The sequence below is a fragment of the Gracilinanus agilis genome, chromosome 6 (genome assembly GCF_016433145.1).
Source record: "Gracilinanus agilis isolate LMUSP501 chromosome 6, AgileGrace, whole genome shotgun sequence".
NCBI lineage: Eukaryota > Metazoa > Chordata > Mammalia > Didelphimorphia > Didelphidae > Gracilinanus > Gracilinanus agilis.
Genome location: NC_058135.1, coordinates 18,513,558 through 18,528,893, shown reverse-complemented (window position 1 = coordinate 18,528,893; position 15,336 = coordinate 18,513,558). Strand labels below are relative to the sequence as shown.

The 15,336-nt window shown below is 45.4% G+C and overlaps 1 protein-coding gene across 1 annotated transcript; it reads left to right on the top strand.

Annotated features, from left to right (window-relative positions):
- Window positions 1-4,808: 4,808 nt before the first annotated feature.
- Window positions 4,809-5,831, top strand: TRMT9B (tRNA methyltransferase 9B (putative)). Its single transcript, XM_044681150.1, has one exon. It carries the CDS (start codon window positions 4,875-4,877, stop codon window positions 5,829-5,831), a length of 957 nt encoding a protein of 318 aa, XP_044537085.1. The 5' UTR covers window positions 4,809-4,874.
- Window positions 5,832-15,336: the final 9,505 nt, after the last annotated feature.

Genomic DNA, 15,336 nt, shown 5'->3' with positions numbered 1-15,336 from the left:
GAGGATCCCTCCTCCCGCGCAGCCCCAGGCGTGTGCTAGTGCTCCTCCTCACCCTGAGACCGCAGCCTCGGTCTGCATTATGGGCCATGGGAAAGAGGAGGCCACGAGGAGCCAAGAGCCCCCAGCTGGTTAGATACCGAGTTAGGAAGTGAATCGGGTTCTTCCTATAGTAATTCCTTTCGATAAACGCTAGTTAAACACTTCCTGGGTGCCGGGCGTCACGCTAAGCCTGGGGAAGCAGGAAGAAGCCGGAGGCGGTCTCTGCTCTCATGGGGACTCCAGTCTAATGGGGAAGCGCACAAAGGTAGACAAGCTCTAGCCAGGACAAAGAGGAGACAGTGAACAGAAGGAAGGTCCTGCCCCCTCTTTAGAGGGAAACGCACGGCCTCTCCAGAGGGACAGTGTGGGCTGGTGTCCGGATCTCAGAGTCAGAAGAGAGCCGAGTGCAAAGTCCCTAAGTGTGGGTTGCTGGCCACGTCCTCGACCTCCAGGTGCCTCCTGTAAAGGTGAAAATAGCAGCACCCCCTTCGGGGCAGGTTTGTTGGGACAAAAGCATTGTATAAACTCTAGAGTCCTCTGGTGATTGGCACCACGAGGAGCACCAGTGGGAGAGGATCAAGGGAAGGATGTCAGCCAGACAACCCGGAGTCATCACTGTGGCTAATGTGGAAGAGGGACAGCGAGGAAGCCTCCCAGGGGACAGAGCACAGAGTCTGAAGTCAGGAAGACTCATCTCGCCAAGTTCAAATCCAGCCTCAGACACTTCCTGGCTGTGTGACCTTGGGCAAGTCACTTCACCCCGTTTTCCTCAGTTTCCTCACGTGTCAAATGAGCTGAACAAGGAAATGGCAAATTGCTCTAATATCTTTGCCAAGAAAACCCCCATTGGGTTTTCATGTTCATGTCAGACATGAGTAAACAACAACAAATTTGAAAATTATTTCATAGTTGTCATCTATAGTGGTTGAGAGCCAGAAGACTTGGTTTCATATTCCATCTTTGATGCTTTTATGAATGTATGACCTTGGACAAATCCCTTTACCTCTTCAGGCCTCAGTGTCCTCATCTGTAAAAGAAGAGGATTAGATTAGGCGCATTCTCAGGACCTTTTCAGCACTAGATCGACGGCATATCAAGTTGAAAGTTCCCTACTTTTCCCCTCAATGTCTCTCAAATTTTTTATAGATGTAAACTAATAGTTGGGTGTCTACTGTGTGCAAAACGCTGTCCTGGGTTCGAGGGTCAGGGGTCACTGGTCAAAAAGGCCAGATCGTAGAATCTCAGAGCTGGGGGGTCCCCAGAGGCCATCAGATCCAGAAAGGAAGCCCTTCTAGGGCATCTCCAAGTGGTGCTCCCTTCTTGCCTTGAAGACGTCCGGTGGTGGCGGTGGTGGGAGGGGGGTCCCAGCCTCCTGGGGCAGCCCAAGCTCACTTGGTGGAGCACAGTGGAAGTTTCTCTTGACGTTAAGCCTGAATTCGCCACCTCCTCTCATAGCTCCTGATTCTGCTCTCTGGGGACTGGACTCCTCTTGAGCTTGCAGGTCCCCTAAGAGCCCCAGACAAAGGACTATCTAGCCCTGTAGCTAAATGGTACAGCGGACGGGAAAACCCGAGTTCAAACATGGATCCCAGTTGTGTGACCTGGACAAGTCACTTATCTTCTGTCTATCTCCATGTCCTCAATTATAATTATCTAGTGGGAATCCTAATAGCATCTCCCTCGTGGGATTATTTTGAGAAAAACTATGATACTTGTGAAAGCACTTAACATAGTGCCTGGCCCAAATTAGGTGCTTATTAAATGTTTGTTCCCTCTTTCCCTCCTTTGCCTCCCTTCATCCTTCCTTTCCTTCCTTCCTTCCTTCCTTCCTTCCTTTCCTTCCTTCCTTCCTTCCTTTCCTTCCTTCCTTCCTTCCTTTCCTTCCTTCCTTTCCTTCCTTCCTATCTTCCTTCCTATCTCATTTCCTTCTTTCCTTCCTACCTTCTTTTCTTCCTTTCCTTCCCACCTTCCTTCCTTCCTTTCTTCCCTCCCTTCCTTTTTTCTACCTTTCCTTCCCTCTTTCCTTTTTGCTCCCTTTCCTTTACTCCTTCCTTCCTTCCCAGAATCCAGAGCCAGAAGGGTTATTGAGTCCAACCCCCTTTTCCAGTGTAGGAAACTGAAGTTTAAGAAGGTAAATGACTTGCCTACAGTTGTCCAGGTAGTGAGCATCCCCTTCAGGATCCTAGAATGTAGATTTTCCCATGCTTCTCTGTCTTCATCACACACACACACACACACACACTCCTTCTTACAGCACACTGGTATACCATTATGTTCATGGACCACAATTTGCTTAGCCATTCCCTCATTGCCAGCCATCTATTTGTTCCCAATTCTTTGCTACTACAAAAAATGTTACTACAAATATTTTACTGTATTTGGAGTATTTCTTTTTTAAAAATTCTTTAAAAAATGTACATGCTCCAAATTCTCTCCCTCCCATCCAGCCCCTCCTCCACCCATTGAGAAGGCACATAATATATCAAGTTATCCATGTGAAATCATGCAAATCATATTTCCATATTGGCCATGTTGCAAAAAATAAAAAGCAAGAAAAATAAAGTGAAAAATCCATAAGTATCCATCCGTACTCAGAGTTTATTAGTTAGATAGAGAGTATTTTTCATGAATCCTTTGGAATTGTCATGGATCTTGTCTTGATCAGAATAACTAATTCTTCACGGATGATCATCATGACAATATTTCTGTGATTGTGTACAAGAGCATTTCTTTTTGTCAATAATCTCCTTTGGGCACATTCTCAACAGTGGAATCTCTATATTAAAGGACATAAGACATTTTAGTCACTTTCTTTGCAAAATTCCAAATTTTGCTTTTAAGAGTGGTTAGAAAAAAAAAAAAGAGTGGTTGAATCAGTTCACAGCTCCACCAACAGTACATTAGTATGGGGCAGCTAGATAGCCCAGTGGATAGAATGCCAGGCCTCCTGGAGTCTGGAGGACCTGAGTTCAAATCTAGCATCAGATACTTCCTAGCTATATAGCCCTGGATGAGTTGCTTGACTCCAGTTGCCTAGCTGTTGTTGCTCTTCTGTCTTAAAACTGATGCTAAGACCAAAGGTAAGGGTTTTAAAACAAGCAAAAAAACCCCAGTGCATTAGTGTAGCAACTTTTTCTATACTACCTCTAACATTGATAGCTTTCAACTTTGCCAATTTGTAAAATGTGAGGTTAAAAAGTCAGTTAAAGGGGCAGCTGGGTAGCTCAGTGGATTGAGAGTCAGGCCTAGAGATGGGAGGTCCTAGATTCAAACTTGGCCTCAGACACTTCCCAGCTGTGTGACTCTGGGCAAGTCACTTGACCCCCATTGCCCACCCTTACCACTCTTCCACCTAGGAGCCAATACATAGAAGTTAAGGGTTAAAAAAAAAAGTCAGTTAAAAAAAAAAGCAAAATTTTACTTTCTGCCATAGTAACAATTTTAAGATAGAAGGGCAAAGGCTAGGCAACTGTGTTAAGTGGCTGGCCCAGAGCAATACAGCAAGGAAGTATTTGAGGTCAGATTTGCACTCAGGACCTCCTATCCTCAGGCCTGGTGCAATCTCCACTGAGCTACTTGGCCATTCTTCAGAGTTGTTTTGATTCATATTTCTCTAATTAGTGATTGGAACACTGTTTCCTGTGGTTGTTAATAGTCTACAATTCTTTGAGAGCTGCCTTTGACCATTTATCCATTGGGGGAATGGCTCTTAGTCTTATATGTTTGTATTAGTTTACTACATGTCTTGCGTATTAAGTCTTTTACCAGAAATATTTCATGCAAAGATTTTTTTTCTCTGTTGATGGCTGCCTTTTTTATGTGTTGATTTTGTTTGTGGTAGAGTTTTCCAATTCCATATAATTGGTATTCTCCATTTCACCTTTTAAAAAAAAATTACAACCCAAGATGTTCTAAACCATGAATGTGCTTTGCAATTTCCCACCTCTATGACTTTGCTCATTCTGATTCTGTTTCCTATGCCTAGATTTCCCTTCCTTCCTCATTCCCCTACTGATTTCCTAGATCCTTTTAAAATCAAGCTCAAATGCTAGCTCTTCCATGAAGTCTTCCCTGAGTACTGGTAGCAGCAATGACTTCCCCCTCATTACATCTCAAAAAAGTATTTTGTATTTCTTTTATTTCCCTTATGTATTATGAGAAGCAACATACTGTGGTGGGACCAAGTGCAGAAAAGACCTAGTTCAGGCTCTGGTACTGTGGGCAGATCTCCCTACTTTCTCTGGCTCTGGACAACTCTCTAAGACTAGAAATTCCAAACTTACATTGGTGGAGACTTTCCTAACCAGCAGGCCCAGGACCTATCCCCTCGCCATAGCCGGGAATGTGTTCTCTTTTCTATTCAGCCCACTTTGCCTTGTATGGAAGGTGGTGGAGGATGTTAGCTTGAACCTGATTTCTGCCAAACCAGTCTCCACTTTTTGTAGCACTTTTCATCCAGCTCAAAGTTTTCCCCCAAACAACATTTTTTTCCCCTCTCAGCCTCCTTGTTTTCCGTGATGGAAGCCCAGAGAGGGGAAGGGACTTGATGGAGGTCACACAGGGAGTGTGCCGGTGGTAGAGTTGGTAAAGCCTCTTTCCAGGAACCAGTGGTCTGTGCTAGAGTTGGAGGAGATTGTCAGGTTGACTCCCTTTAATGATAGTCGCCATATTCCCCAGGCCTGAAAGTAAGTGGCGGCAGTATTTCGGAGGTTTGGGACGCTGGGGCTCCCGGGCCTCCGCCACTGCTGCCACGTGGGCTCTGAGCTCTTCTCTCTTCCTTTACAGTCATCCACCACTTTTCAACAACACAAAGGAGGACTCGCGCCGTCCAGGAAATGGCCCGGGTGCTGGCCCCCGGGGGCCGCGTCATGATCTACGTCTGGGCCATGGAGAAGAACCATCGGCACTTTGACAAGCAGGACGTGTTCATTCCATGGAACCGCGCCCTGTGTTCCCAGCTCCTGGCGGAGCCGGCTCCCTCGGGGTGGCAGCCCGCAGCTGCCCCGGAGGGGCCCCGCCACCAGCCGGCCTGCTCGGTCTGCGGCTATCCTGTGTGTGTTCAGAAGAGACGCGCATCCCGGAGGGCCCACAGTCTGGACGGCTCTGGGGCCCCCAGCTGCTGCGGGAAGCTGGTGGAGCTCAGGGAGGAAGACAGCGGCTTCTACAGCGTTTTAGGGCGGTCATTCCGCTCCTGGTTCTTCTCCCGCTCTTTAGACGAGTGCACGCTGAAGAAACAGGTGGAGAAGCCTGGGCACGCCGCGGAGGAGTGGACCCCGCGCCGCCCCGTGTCTGTCCAGCCTTCAAAACTCCGTCACGGAGACCCTGATCGGGAGCCACTGACAAAAGGGCAAGACGGCGCCGTGGAGCCCAGGCTCACTCGAGCTGCAGAGGGGCAGTCAGCCCCGGGGGAGCCAACCCTCCCCAGAAAGGCCCACAAAGACATTGCGACCCAGCAGCAAGCTGGCTGCTTCCCCAGGGAAGCTAGGGAGGAGCAGAGCTGCAGGTCGGCCTGCCCTGCGGGGATGGAGAAGCCAGCGGCCGAGCCGCTCTGGAGAAGGACCTTCCCCCAGCCCCCCTCCATCAGCCTGGCGTCCGCCATGCCCGCAGCACTGTCCCAGGCAGAGGCCTTGGGCTCTGAAGCCTTCACCCGCTACTACCACGTGTTTCGAGAAGGGGAACTCTGTCACTTGCTGGAGAAGCACGTACCCGAGCTTCATATCCTAAGTTCCATCAATGACCACGGCAACTGGTGTGTTATCGCAGAGAAGAAGCCAGGGCTCATGGCCCGCTGAACTGGCCATCTTAGAAAAATATCTGGGTGAACAAGTGAACAAGCCTGGTGCCTGCCCCCGGCCCCCCATTTCACTTTGGTGGCTGTTAGGCCGGCAGTGTGATGAAGGGTCACAAGAGACCTTTGTTGGGGCCCGGGGCCTGTGACACAGGGAAAACCTCCAAAAGAAGAGGCCTCCACCTTTCTGCTCAGTTTAGTGGCCCGTTTCTGTTCCCAGATGGAGCTGTTTCCTTTAAAAACCAGCATTTTTCTTCACTCACAATCAGCATCTCTCTCTCTCTCTTTTTTTTAATCAGAATTTCTACCTTGGATGGGTCCACCTTGGGTCCTTTTACTGACCCTCCTGCAGAGATGAGACTTGAGCCAGTCAGTGCCCTGGCCAGGGGTGAGCCAAGGAAAATGGAGAGAGGATGGAAGTGGAGGTGGCCCACCTCCCACCCAAGAGTCTGGGGAAGGGGAGGCCCCTTATCCTACGAGATGTCGAGACACTGGCAGGGTCTAGAAAGGGCAGCAGGACAACATGCCAAGTTCTCTGTCCCAGAATTAACTCTCCTTTGGAATCTTTAGTCCTTGGCAGTTAGGCCCACTGCCTAATATTACAAATAGATTTTTTAAAAGAAAGCATGAGGCCCTTGTGCTTTTATTATTATTTTTTATTTTTCTAACCTCATTTTTATTTTCAAATCTCTCCCTTGTAGCAAAGAATTTTTTAAAAAGAGGGAAAAATAAGTCCAATAACCAACAACACATCAACTGAGTCTGAAAATATGAAGTGTTCCTCACCCATATGCCCCCACCTCTCTGGAGAAGAGAAATGCATTTTCTCATCTCCTGACTTGGTCGTTCTAATTCCAAGGGTTCAGTTTGGAATCTGGCTCTCACCATTCCCATGTTCACAGGCACTGGGGGAAGGAGGGGCTCTTTTTTGTGATCCTGATAGCCATCTCCCTTTCTCCCACATCTCCACCCTGGGCTTTCATCAGGGAGACAATCTGGCAATTTTGTTTTCTTTCCCCTCCACTCCCAAAGACACCTGCCCCATGGACTGAAGAGCTAGCTGCTCCCTTCTCATATCCATATGAGAATTGCACAGGGACTTGAGGTGAGAAAACAGCCTGCGGTCCTTCTCTGGTTGGTGGATTACCAATGCCATTGGGTGGTCATAGAGCTGGACTCATTCCACAGAGATCTGGGCACTGGGCATTCAGACTTCAGCACTCTTCTGGCCTGCTGCCTTGGCTCAACCAGAGACCATGGTGGGATTTCTGTTCTCAGCTCAAGAACCCCTCCAGGTTCCTGCCATCTTACTTGATGGGTTCCTCTTGGGAAGTTCCACTCTCTCTTCACAAGCTCCAGTCATGCTCTCTTTACTCCTCAGACATTGTCTTGCCAGCCCTGTGGCCTCTGATGTGCCCATGTCCTGTGTGATTCCTTTGCCCCTTCAAGTTCTGGAACCTTAATCGAATCAGTCCTGCCATCTGTGGGCTCTGCTCTGTGACTCTACTCACCCTCTCTGGGACTTAGCAAACAAAAATACTACTCCGTGGCCATGAGTCATCTCCTCCTCTAAGAATATAAGCTCTCTGAGGGCAGAGACTATCTTTGTTTTGTATTTGTGTCCCCAGTGCTTGGCCCAGAGACAGTCCTAATAAATGAGTCTTCGTTCATTCGCTCCCAGGGTTAGGGTTTCAAGGATCCTCAATTCCATATTTGGCAATATTTGATGTTGAGGAGATGCTGAAGGGCCACCTCTTTCTATCTTGATGGCAGGAATGTTGTCAACACATTTGTTCATTTTATTAAAGAACAAGAAGTTGTATCTTGGAATAAAGCTGTGAAGAGGTTGAACAGAAACAGGCAGAAATAGGTTTTGCCACCAGTGTGTCCTCAGAGGTTCCCTGGGGAAGAAGTCACCACCAAGGATAGCCACCCTGGCCCACTGGAATGCTTAGAGCCCTCATTCGTGAAACAGCCAGGAGGTCATTGTCACTGCATGGAAGAGTATATGTTGGGGGAGGAGGTATACAAAGGATGGGGGGAAATTATGAAGGGCTTGAAAAGCCAGAGAACTTTATATTTGACCCTGGAGGGTGTGTGGCATAGCACCTTTCTGGATGGAAGGAGAGGGGAGGTCAGGCCCAGTTCTTTCCAAGATAGACTTTTCAGAGCCCAAGATGTTCTGCCACAAAGAGGCACCGAGCTGTGCCCATTGTGCCTTTGTCTTAATTCCTTGGATCCTCATTTGTGTGTTCATGGACACACCAGCAACCACTGGAAAAACCCTGGCCATGGCCTCAGAGGGAGACTTGCTATGGAGGAACCCAGGTGTGTTGACTTCCCTAGTAGAATGAAAGTTCTTTGAGGGCAGAGCTGGCCTGATTTTTGTAATTGTACAGCCATAGTAGAGTAGAGCTTGGCATACAGGAAGAGCTTACTACATGCTCATTCACTCATTTATTCATGCAAGTCCTTTTCTGGCTTGGTCTTTGTTAACTGGTTTCTAAATGTAACTTTACTTATGACCATTGGTCCTGCCAGGGCTGTAGGGAGAGCACAATGAAGAACACCTTGCCACTTCCCACTTCACTTCTGGTTGCAGGACACGCATGTGTGCAAGGCTCATGTGAATGTGTAACTTGGCGTCTGTCTGGAAGTGAAGGGAGACTGTCACAATGGTGGCTGTAATAGTAGATTTGTAAACCAGAACCTAGGATTAGGAAACAAATATAGACCCCTTGTTACCCAAGGGAATGGAGAGGTGAAGAAACTCTGTCACCACTTCCAAGAAGGTATTCATTTCTATTGTTGAGGATTGTGCTAAGTAAGCACAGATAAGAATAGCCATCTACATCGAGGCTCAGAGCTCCAGAAGGGACCTGGAGAGGCACCCAGACCAACTCCTTCCTGACTCAGAATCCCCTCTAAAGCATGCCCAACAAGTGGTGAGCCAGCCTTTATGTGAACACCACCACTGAAGGAGAGTTTCTTATCTATAGTTCTCATTCAGAAGTTTTTCCTTTCCATCTAGATGAAATCTGCAACTTCTATCCATTATGCTTAGTTCTGCCCATTAAACAGATGAAGTCCCTTTCCCCTCATGACTCTTCTGATCCTTCAAGTTGTCACATTCCCTCATATCTTCAGAATAAACACCCCCATTTCTCTCATCAGATCCTTATCTTCCATCTTCTCTCCATCCTGGCCACCTCCCTCTCTATGCTCTCCAGCCTCTCTGTAGTTCAAAGGGGGTGCTCAGACCTGAATATGAGATTGCAGGGATGGTGGGAACAGGGATTGATATAGCAGAAGCTACCACCTCCTTGATACTGAATGGGAACCCTTTGTTAGTGCAGCCAAAGGTCAAAGGTAGCTTTCTGGGGCTACTGTACAAAACTATGGGCGCAGACCACCAAGAACTAGCATGACTTCATCCAGCACAGCTTATGCCAGACTCACTTGCTTTCTTTTCTTTTAAGAATACAGTCACGGGGGCAGCTGGGTAGCTCAGTGGATTGAGAGCCAGGCCTAGAGACAGGAGGTCCTAGGTTCAAATCCGGCCTCAGACACTTCCCAGCTGTGTGACCCTGGGCAAGTCACTTGACCCCCATTGCCTACCCTTACCAATCTTCCACCTATAAGTCAATACACAGAAGTTAAGGGTTTAAAATTAAAAAAAAAAAAAAAGAATACAGTCACTAGACTGATGGACCAATGTAGACTACGGATAGTTTCTTATGGTTTTAGAAAAGGATTGGACAGAGTTCCTCATGCTATCCATATAGCCAAGTTGGAGAGATGTGCCAGAAAGAGAAAAATGAAGTGAACTCGGGAATGGTTGGATGGCTACACCTAAAGAAGAGACAACTGATGTGACCTTTGAAGGAGACTTCCAGCACAGGGAGGGTCCTAGGTCCTGTGGAGTCTGCCATTTTTATCAGGGGCTTCCATACTGATGGAGATGACCTACTCATCACACTTATACCTGACATACCTATAAGAATAGAGAGCATACTGGATGGAGGGTGAGATGCAGGTGGCTAGAACTCTGGGCTAAATCTAATGTTATGAAATTTAATAGGGGTAAAAATGCATTCTTATATGTGGGCTCAAAACATTGACTTCATAAGTACAAGATAGGGGTGGGGGTGGACAACTGAGCAGCTTGAAAAGAAACCCATAGTTTTCAGTGGACTAAAAGCTCAATATAATGTAGCAGTTTGTTATTGGAGGTCAGTTATACTATCTCAATTTTTCCTTTTCGAAAATGAAGACTGAATAATGAAAAATGGACTAGATGCCCTCTAGTGTCCCTTCCAGGGATCCATGAGCCTATAACTTTAGTCTACTACTTCTTCAGGAGTAAACTGAGATGCAGAAATGGAAACTGGTCTACCCTAGTTTTGAACCTGCAACCTTTGGAGGTGGGATAGAGGATGTAATTAGAGATCACGGAATAATAAGCCAAAGCTGGAAAGGTTCTTAGAGGTCAATGAGTCTACCCTCCCTCATTTTATAGCAATGGAAACTGAAGCCAGAAAGAAGAAGAGATTTGTCCAGGATCTCACTGAACAGAGGCAAGGCTAGAACTTGGGTCTTCTCTTCAGATGGTGATTGTTGTCCTTCTTATTCAAGAAAGATCAAAACAACATCATGATGTCAGGACCAATGTACAGTGTGTCCAAGCGTGGCTGGGCCAATCAGAGCTCCAGCAGCCCATATGAACCCTTGGGATAGAGCATCCTGAATCAACTTCCCAAAGTTGCCTATTGGTTACTTGGAATTTGGCCATGAGAGTAACCCTCCCCAAGCTCTCTAAAGCTCTCTCCACCTCTACCCCTCAAAAAACACAAAGAAATTTAAAAATCAATCTTTGTCTGCTACGTTTTAACAATTATTATTTCTTTCACCAGCGGGAGAAACAATGTAGATTTTGGTCAAGAGGTGGTGACATGTGACAGGAATAAATTCCCCCATGGCTGGAGGAAGGAATTAACAAACAAATGGATTTTGGGCCAGTATGATGAGAATGCCCGAAATCTGGAGTCTTGAGGCTTTCCTAGCAGCCTGTCCTTCCAGTCTCTACTCCCAGAGGGAGAGTTAGGAAAAGAAAAAGAAGAAGGCTTAAAGGAAAAGGTTGTAACGTTAGTCTACAAGGTACCATGTGGATTTTGTCCACAAGGTGGCAATGTTTTACAAGCCTAATAAGGAACGGAACCGGTTCCATAAGTTGGATGGAGTGGATGAATGAGCAGCCGTTTTGGCCACTGGAGAGAGTGGCCCCTGCAAGAGTAGTCAGGTAGGAAATGAAGCCTCTTCAGCCATTCCAGTTTCACTTCATCCCAGGGCTGGAAGTCTTCTCCTCGCCCACTTGATGCACCTACCAGGTTATTCCCCTTTAGTTTAACATCTGTGATTGCTTGATTGCTTGACTGGATAAATGTCTTCTCACCAGATAAAGGTAGCAGGAGGGTGTCCCCGGTAAATGCTTTTCCCCTTCAGGTCACTGAAGCCAAAGGCTTCCTCCAGCCAGAGAACCCCAACTGGTAGCAAGTGCAGGGGTTTGGGAAATCTCTGTCTGTCACCTACCTAATTGCCGAGTGAGTGAACCGATTACTTTTTCAGGAAACACAGAAAAGAAGTAAAAAAAGATTTTTGGATGCAATTAAAAAAACACTGAAAATATGATTTCAACAAACTTAAGTAACAAATGATAATAGCTGAACTTGGTACTTGACAATTTGTGCTTTCTAAGAAATCTTTGGCTTTCTGAACATACTCTTTCCCTCTAGGAGGGGCTAGGTAAATATTTATTAAGTGTCTCCTATATGCTAGGTTCTGTGCTAAGCACTTTACAAATATCTCGTTTGATCCTGTGGGGAATAGAGATAGCATGGAATCTTCTCAGGGAAGTACATTTGGCTGACAAGATAGGAAGGGACAAACAGAAAGTGAAAACTAAGAGCAATATATAACCTCCTCCTCCTCTGATTGGTTAAGCCCCCACTTGACTAATGAGAAGAATTGAGTTTGTAAATTGTGTATTCTGATTAGCTAGCTTTTGAGATAAGATTGTAACTCTCAAATGTAGCGGGTAAATAAATACTGGGTAGTAGTAGAGGAAGAAGGAGGAATGATGGGGTGAGTTGGTTAACTGCCAGGACACAAATAACACAAGGAAATCACACCCACTCCCACAAATAAAGGACAGAGCTTGGGAATGAGTGGTGACAGAACTGAGAGTGGCAGCTGAGATCAACTGTCCTTCTAACTCCAGCCAGGGGTTAAACTACACAATAGTGGGTCCTTGTTGGTTGTGGAGAAGGAAATAAACAGGAAGTTATATAAACTGTTTAATGAAGTTGAGGAAAGGAAGGTGGGAGACATTTTGACTATACTAATAAAGAGGGTACACTCAACTGCCAGAATGGCTGGCTTCTCAGTCTGGCTGGAACAGGAGTGGCTGTTAGGGCTTTGGAGACAAGGGGATTTCTCACGCCACAGGAGATACTGCTCCAAGCTGAATCCTTGATGTTACAAGTACTGGAACAAATCTTTGGTCAGCTAGTAAATCCACAAACCAAGGTTAAATGCACTCTGTAATTGGTCCACCCAATTACAGTGACTTGTCCTTTCCTCAGTCCAGGCACTTGCTTGATGTTCTCACCCAAGGTCTCCAAAGTTTCAGTATACAGACGGCTAACAGATCCCAGCTGCCAAACTCCTTACTTCAGCTCTTGACAGCTCACGACTCAACAACCTTTTCCTCCAGCTCCTGCTGCATTCTACACAGAATGTCCATGTCACTCAGCCAAGATCTCGCCTCCTGCTGCCTGTGCATTGCTACATAGCTATTTTACCTATTTTTATATCCTACCTTATAAATTTGTCTATAACACAAGTAACCAGCCAGTGAACAGGAAGAGACGGACCATCTTTGCTAGAGACCGGGATAAAAGGATGTCTGTGAGCCTCCTCACTTTGCTCTAGCTTGCTGGCTGGAACACTTTTGACACTGGCTGACGAGTATCCATTTTCTCAAAGATGAAATAAAAGAGAATGACACACTGATGTCAAGTTCAAGATTATTTTTGAGTTAGTTGGTCATTCCTCTCAATTCTCACAAAACCCATTTAAAAGCTTACATAATTTTAATTTTATAGGAAAATGTCATTTAGAAATTGACACACAAGATACTTTCAAGGGTCTCTAGCAGAAGAGTCTTCAGTTCAAAATTGGTCTCAGACATTTTCTAGCTATAGGACCCTGGGCAAATCATTTAACCCCATTGGCCTCAATTTCCTCATCTGTAGAATGAGCTGGAGAAGGAAGTGGTAAACCACTCCAGGAGCTTTGCCAAGAAAACCCCAGATGGGGTCACAAAGAGTCAGATGTGACTGAAACAAATGAACAACAACAATATGTACGTACATATATATTTACAGCAGCTCATTGGCAAAGAACCACAAACGAAGTGGGTGCCCATCAACTGAGAAGCAGCTAAAGCAGTTATGGTAAATGAAGGTAATGGAGTTTTATTCTGCCATAAGAAATGAAAGGAATGGCTTTAGAGGAACCTGAGAAGACTTGAATGAACTTATGCAAAGGGAAGGGAGCAGAAGCAGAACAATTTGTCTAATGACAACAACTTAATAAAGAAAAAACAACTTTGAAAGCCTTGTTTCTTATCAACACAGGGATAAACCCTGATTCCAGAGGACTGGTGAGAATGAATCATCCTGCTCCCTACCCTGGAAAGAGAAGTGAGGCATTCAGGACTCAGGGGACAGGAGGAGGCTCTCGTTTTGTGCCAATGTAGGAATGTTTACATTTTTATAAAATAAAAAATAAAAAACTAATGGTTCTCAAAGTCTGAGTTCTTAATAGATCGTTAGAAGAAAAGGGGGCTCCCTCTGGGAAAGGATGGTAATACTGAACTCCATTCCTGGCTACACTTTTTAACAAAGTTTTCATCAAGAGTGCTTTGGGGTTTCACTTTCTTGATCACTCACTGAAGTCTTCCTCCCATATCTCATTGTGTTGTGGAGGTGGCTAGTGTCAGCATAAGCTGGAGATGAAGATGGCACTTGCAGGTTAGAGGGGGAACATTAGCTCAACAGAATGTTTGAAAGAACAGACCATCTACTGATAAAGTGAACGAGTGCCTCATGGAGGTCACAGAGGGAAGCAAGACTTATTCAATAAAATATTTATTCCAGTGGGCAGAGAGGAGACAAGAGAATGTCTCCATCTTTGGCTCTGGCTCACAAGCACTAGCCCCAGGGTGCTTCCCTGTGGTGCATCAGGACTTCTATAAGAAGAGTCTTAGAATGCTGCTCCCAATACCCTCAGGACCTAAACAAGCAGACTAAAACAGTAATCGGGAAATATTTAACAATACATCAAACTGAAATAGAACACAGACAACATAAATAGATGGCTTTTGAGTCAACACGCACCTTTTAAAAATTTTATTAAGAAAATTTTTCCACAGTTATAGGATTCATATTCTTTCCCACCCCTCCTCCCACAGCCAATGCGCAATTCCACTGAGTTTTACATGCATCATTGATCAAGACCCATTTCCATATTATTGATATTTGCACTAGGTTGATCGTGTAGAGTCTATATCCCCAATCATATCCTCATTGACCCATGTGATCAAGCAGTTGTTTTTCGTCTGTGTTTCTGCTCCCACAGTTCTTTCTCTGGATGTTGTAAAAATAAAGTTAGGGGCAAGCAATGCAAGGCACAAGGAATGCTAAAGAGACTCTTATTATAGAAAATAAACTTTTTTTTTAAAATATATATAAGAAAAAAAGGATTTCTAATTCTAAGGGATTCTAACTTCACCCAAATAAACTCCCAGGTCCTGCAAAGAACCACTTATCCTGCGGCTCACAGGCTATGCTAATCCTCCCTGATCTAACTAACCAAATTTATACTATTCTAAATAAACCTAATGACTCTAACTCTTAACTTCGCCTTTAAGTTATAAAGAGAACCAAGGCTAGCTGGTTGAGTCTCCACAAGAATCAGGTTAGGACTCTGAGTCTTAACAAACTCAGAGTCCAAACCAAAGACTAGTTTTTGTTTGGTCTTTTCACAGTTTAACCAATCTATAGACAGTAACAGATAAACGAATAGTGTTTCTCAAGTTGGAAAAGAAAACACTCCACTCCTTCAAGTCTTTCCCTGAGACAGAGAGAGAGGCAAAGATGTTACCTTCTCCAGCCCTGAGAGAGAAAGAAGCTGCCTGTGGCTCTGTGGACTGCCAGAAGCCCCTCCTGGAATGCCACACCCAGCCAGTGAAACTGTCATAGAAATTTCAGCCAACAGCTGAAATTAACACTCAGCTCTATTTGAAACTCCAATTCTTCCTCAAGCCAGCTTCTTTGCTTCTTATCTTTAAATTAATATAATAAATTAATATATAATAATACTTATTTTCTAATATCATCCTTATAATGTGGGTAGCATCTTTTCCATAAATCCCTCAGAACTGTCCT

Coding starts and splice junctions, on each gene's coding strand:
- TRMT9B (XM_044681150.1), top strand. CDS start 4,875: ATGGCCCGGGTGCTGGCCCCCGGGGGCCGCGTCATGATCTACGTCTGG.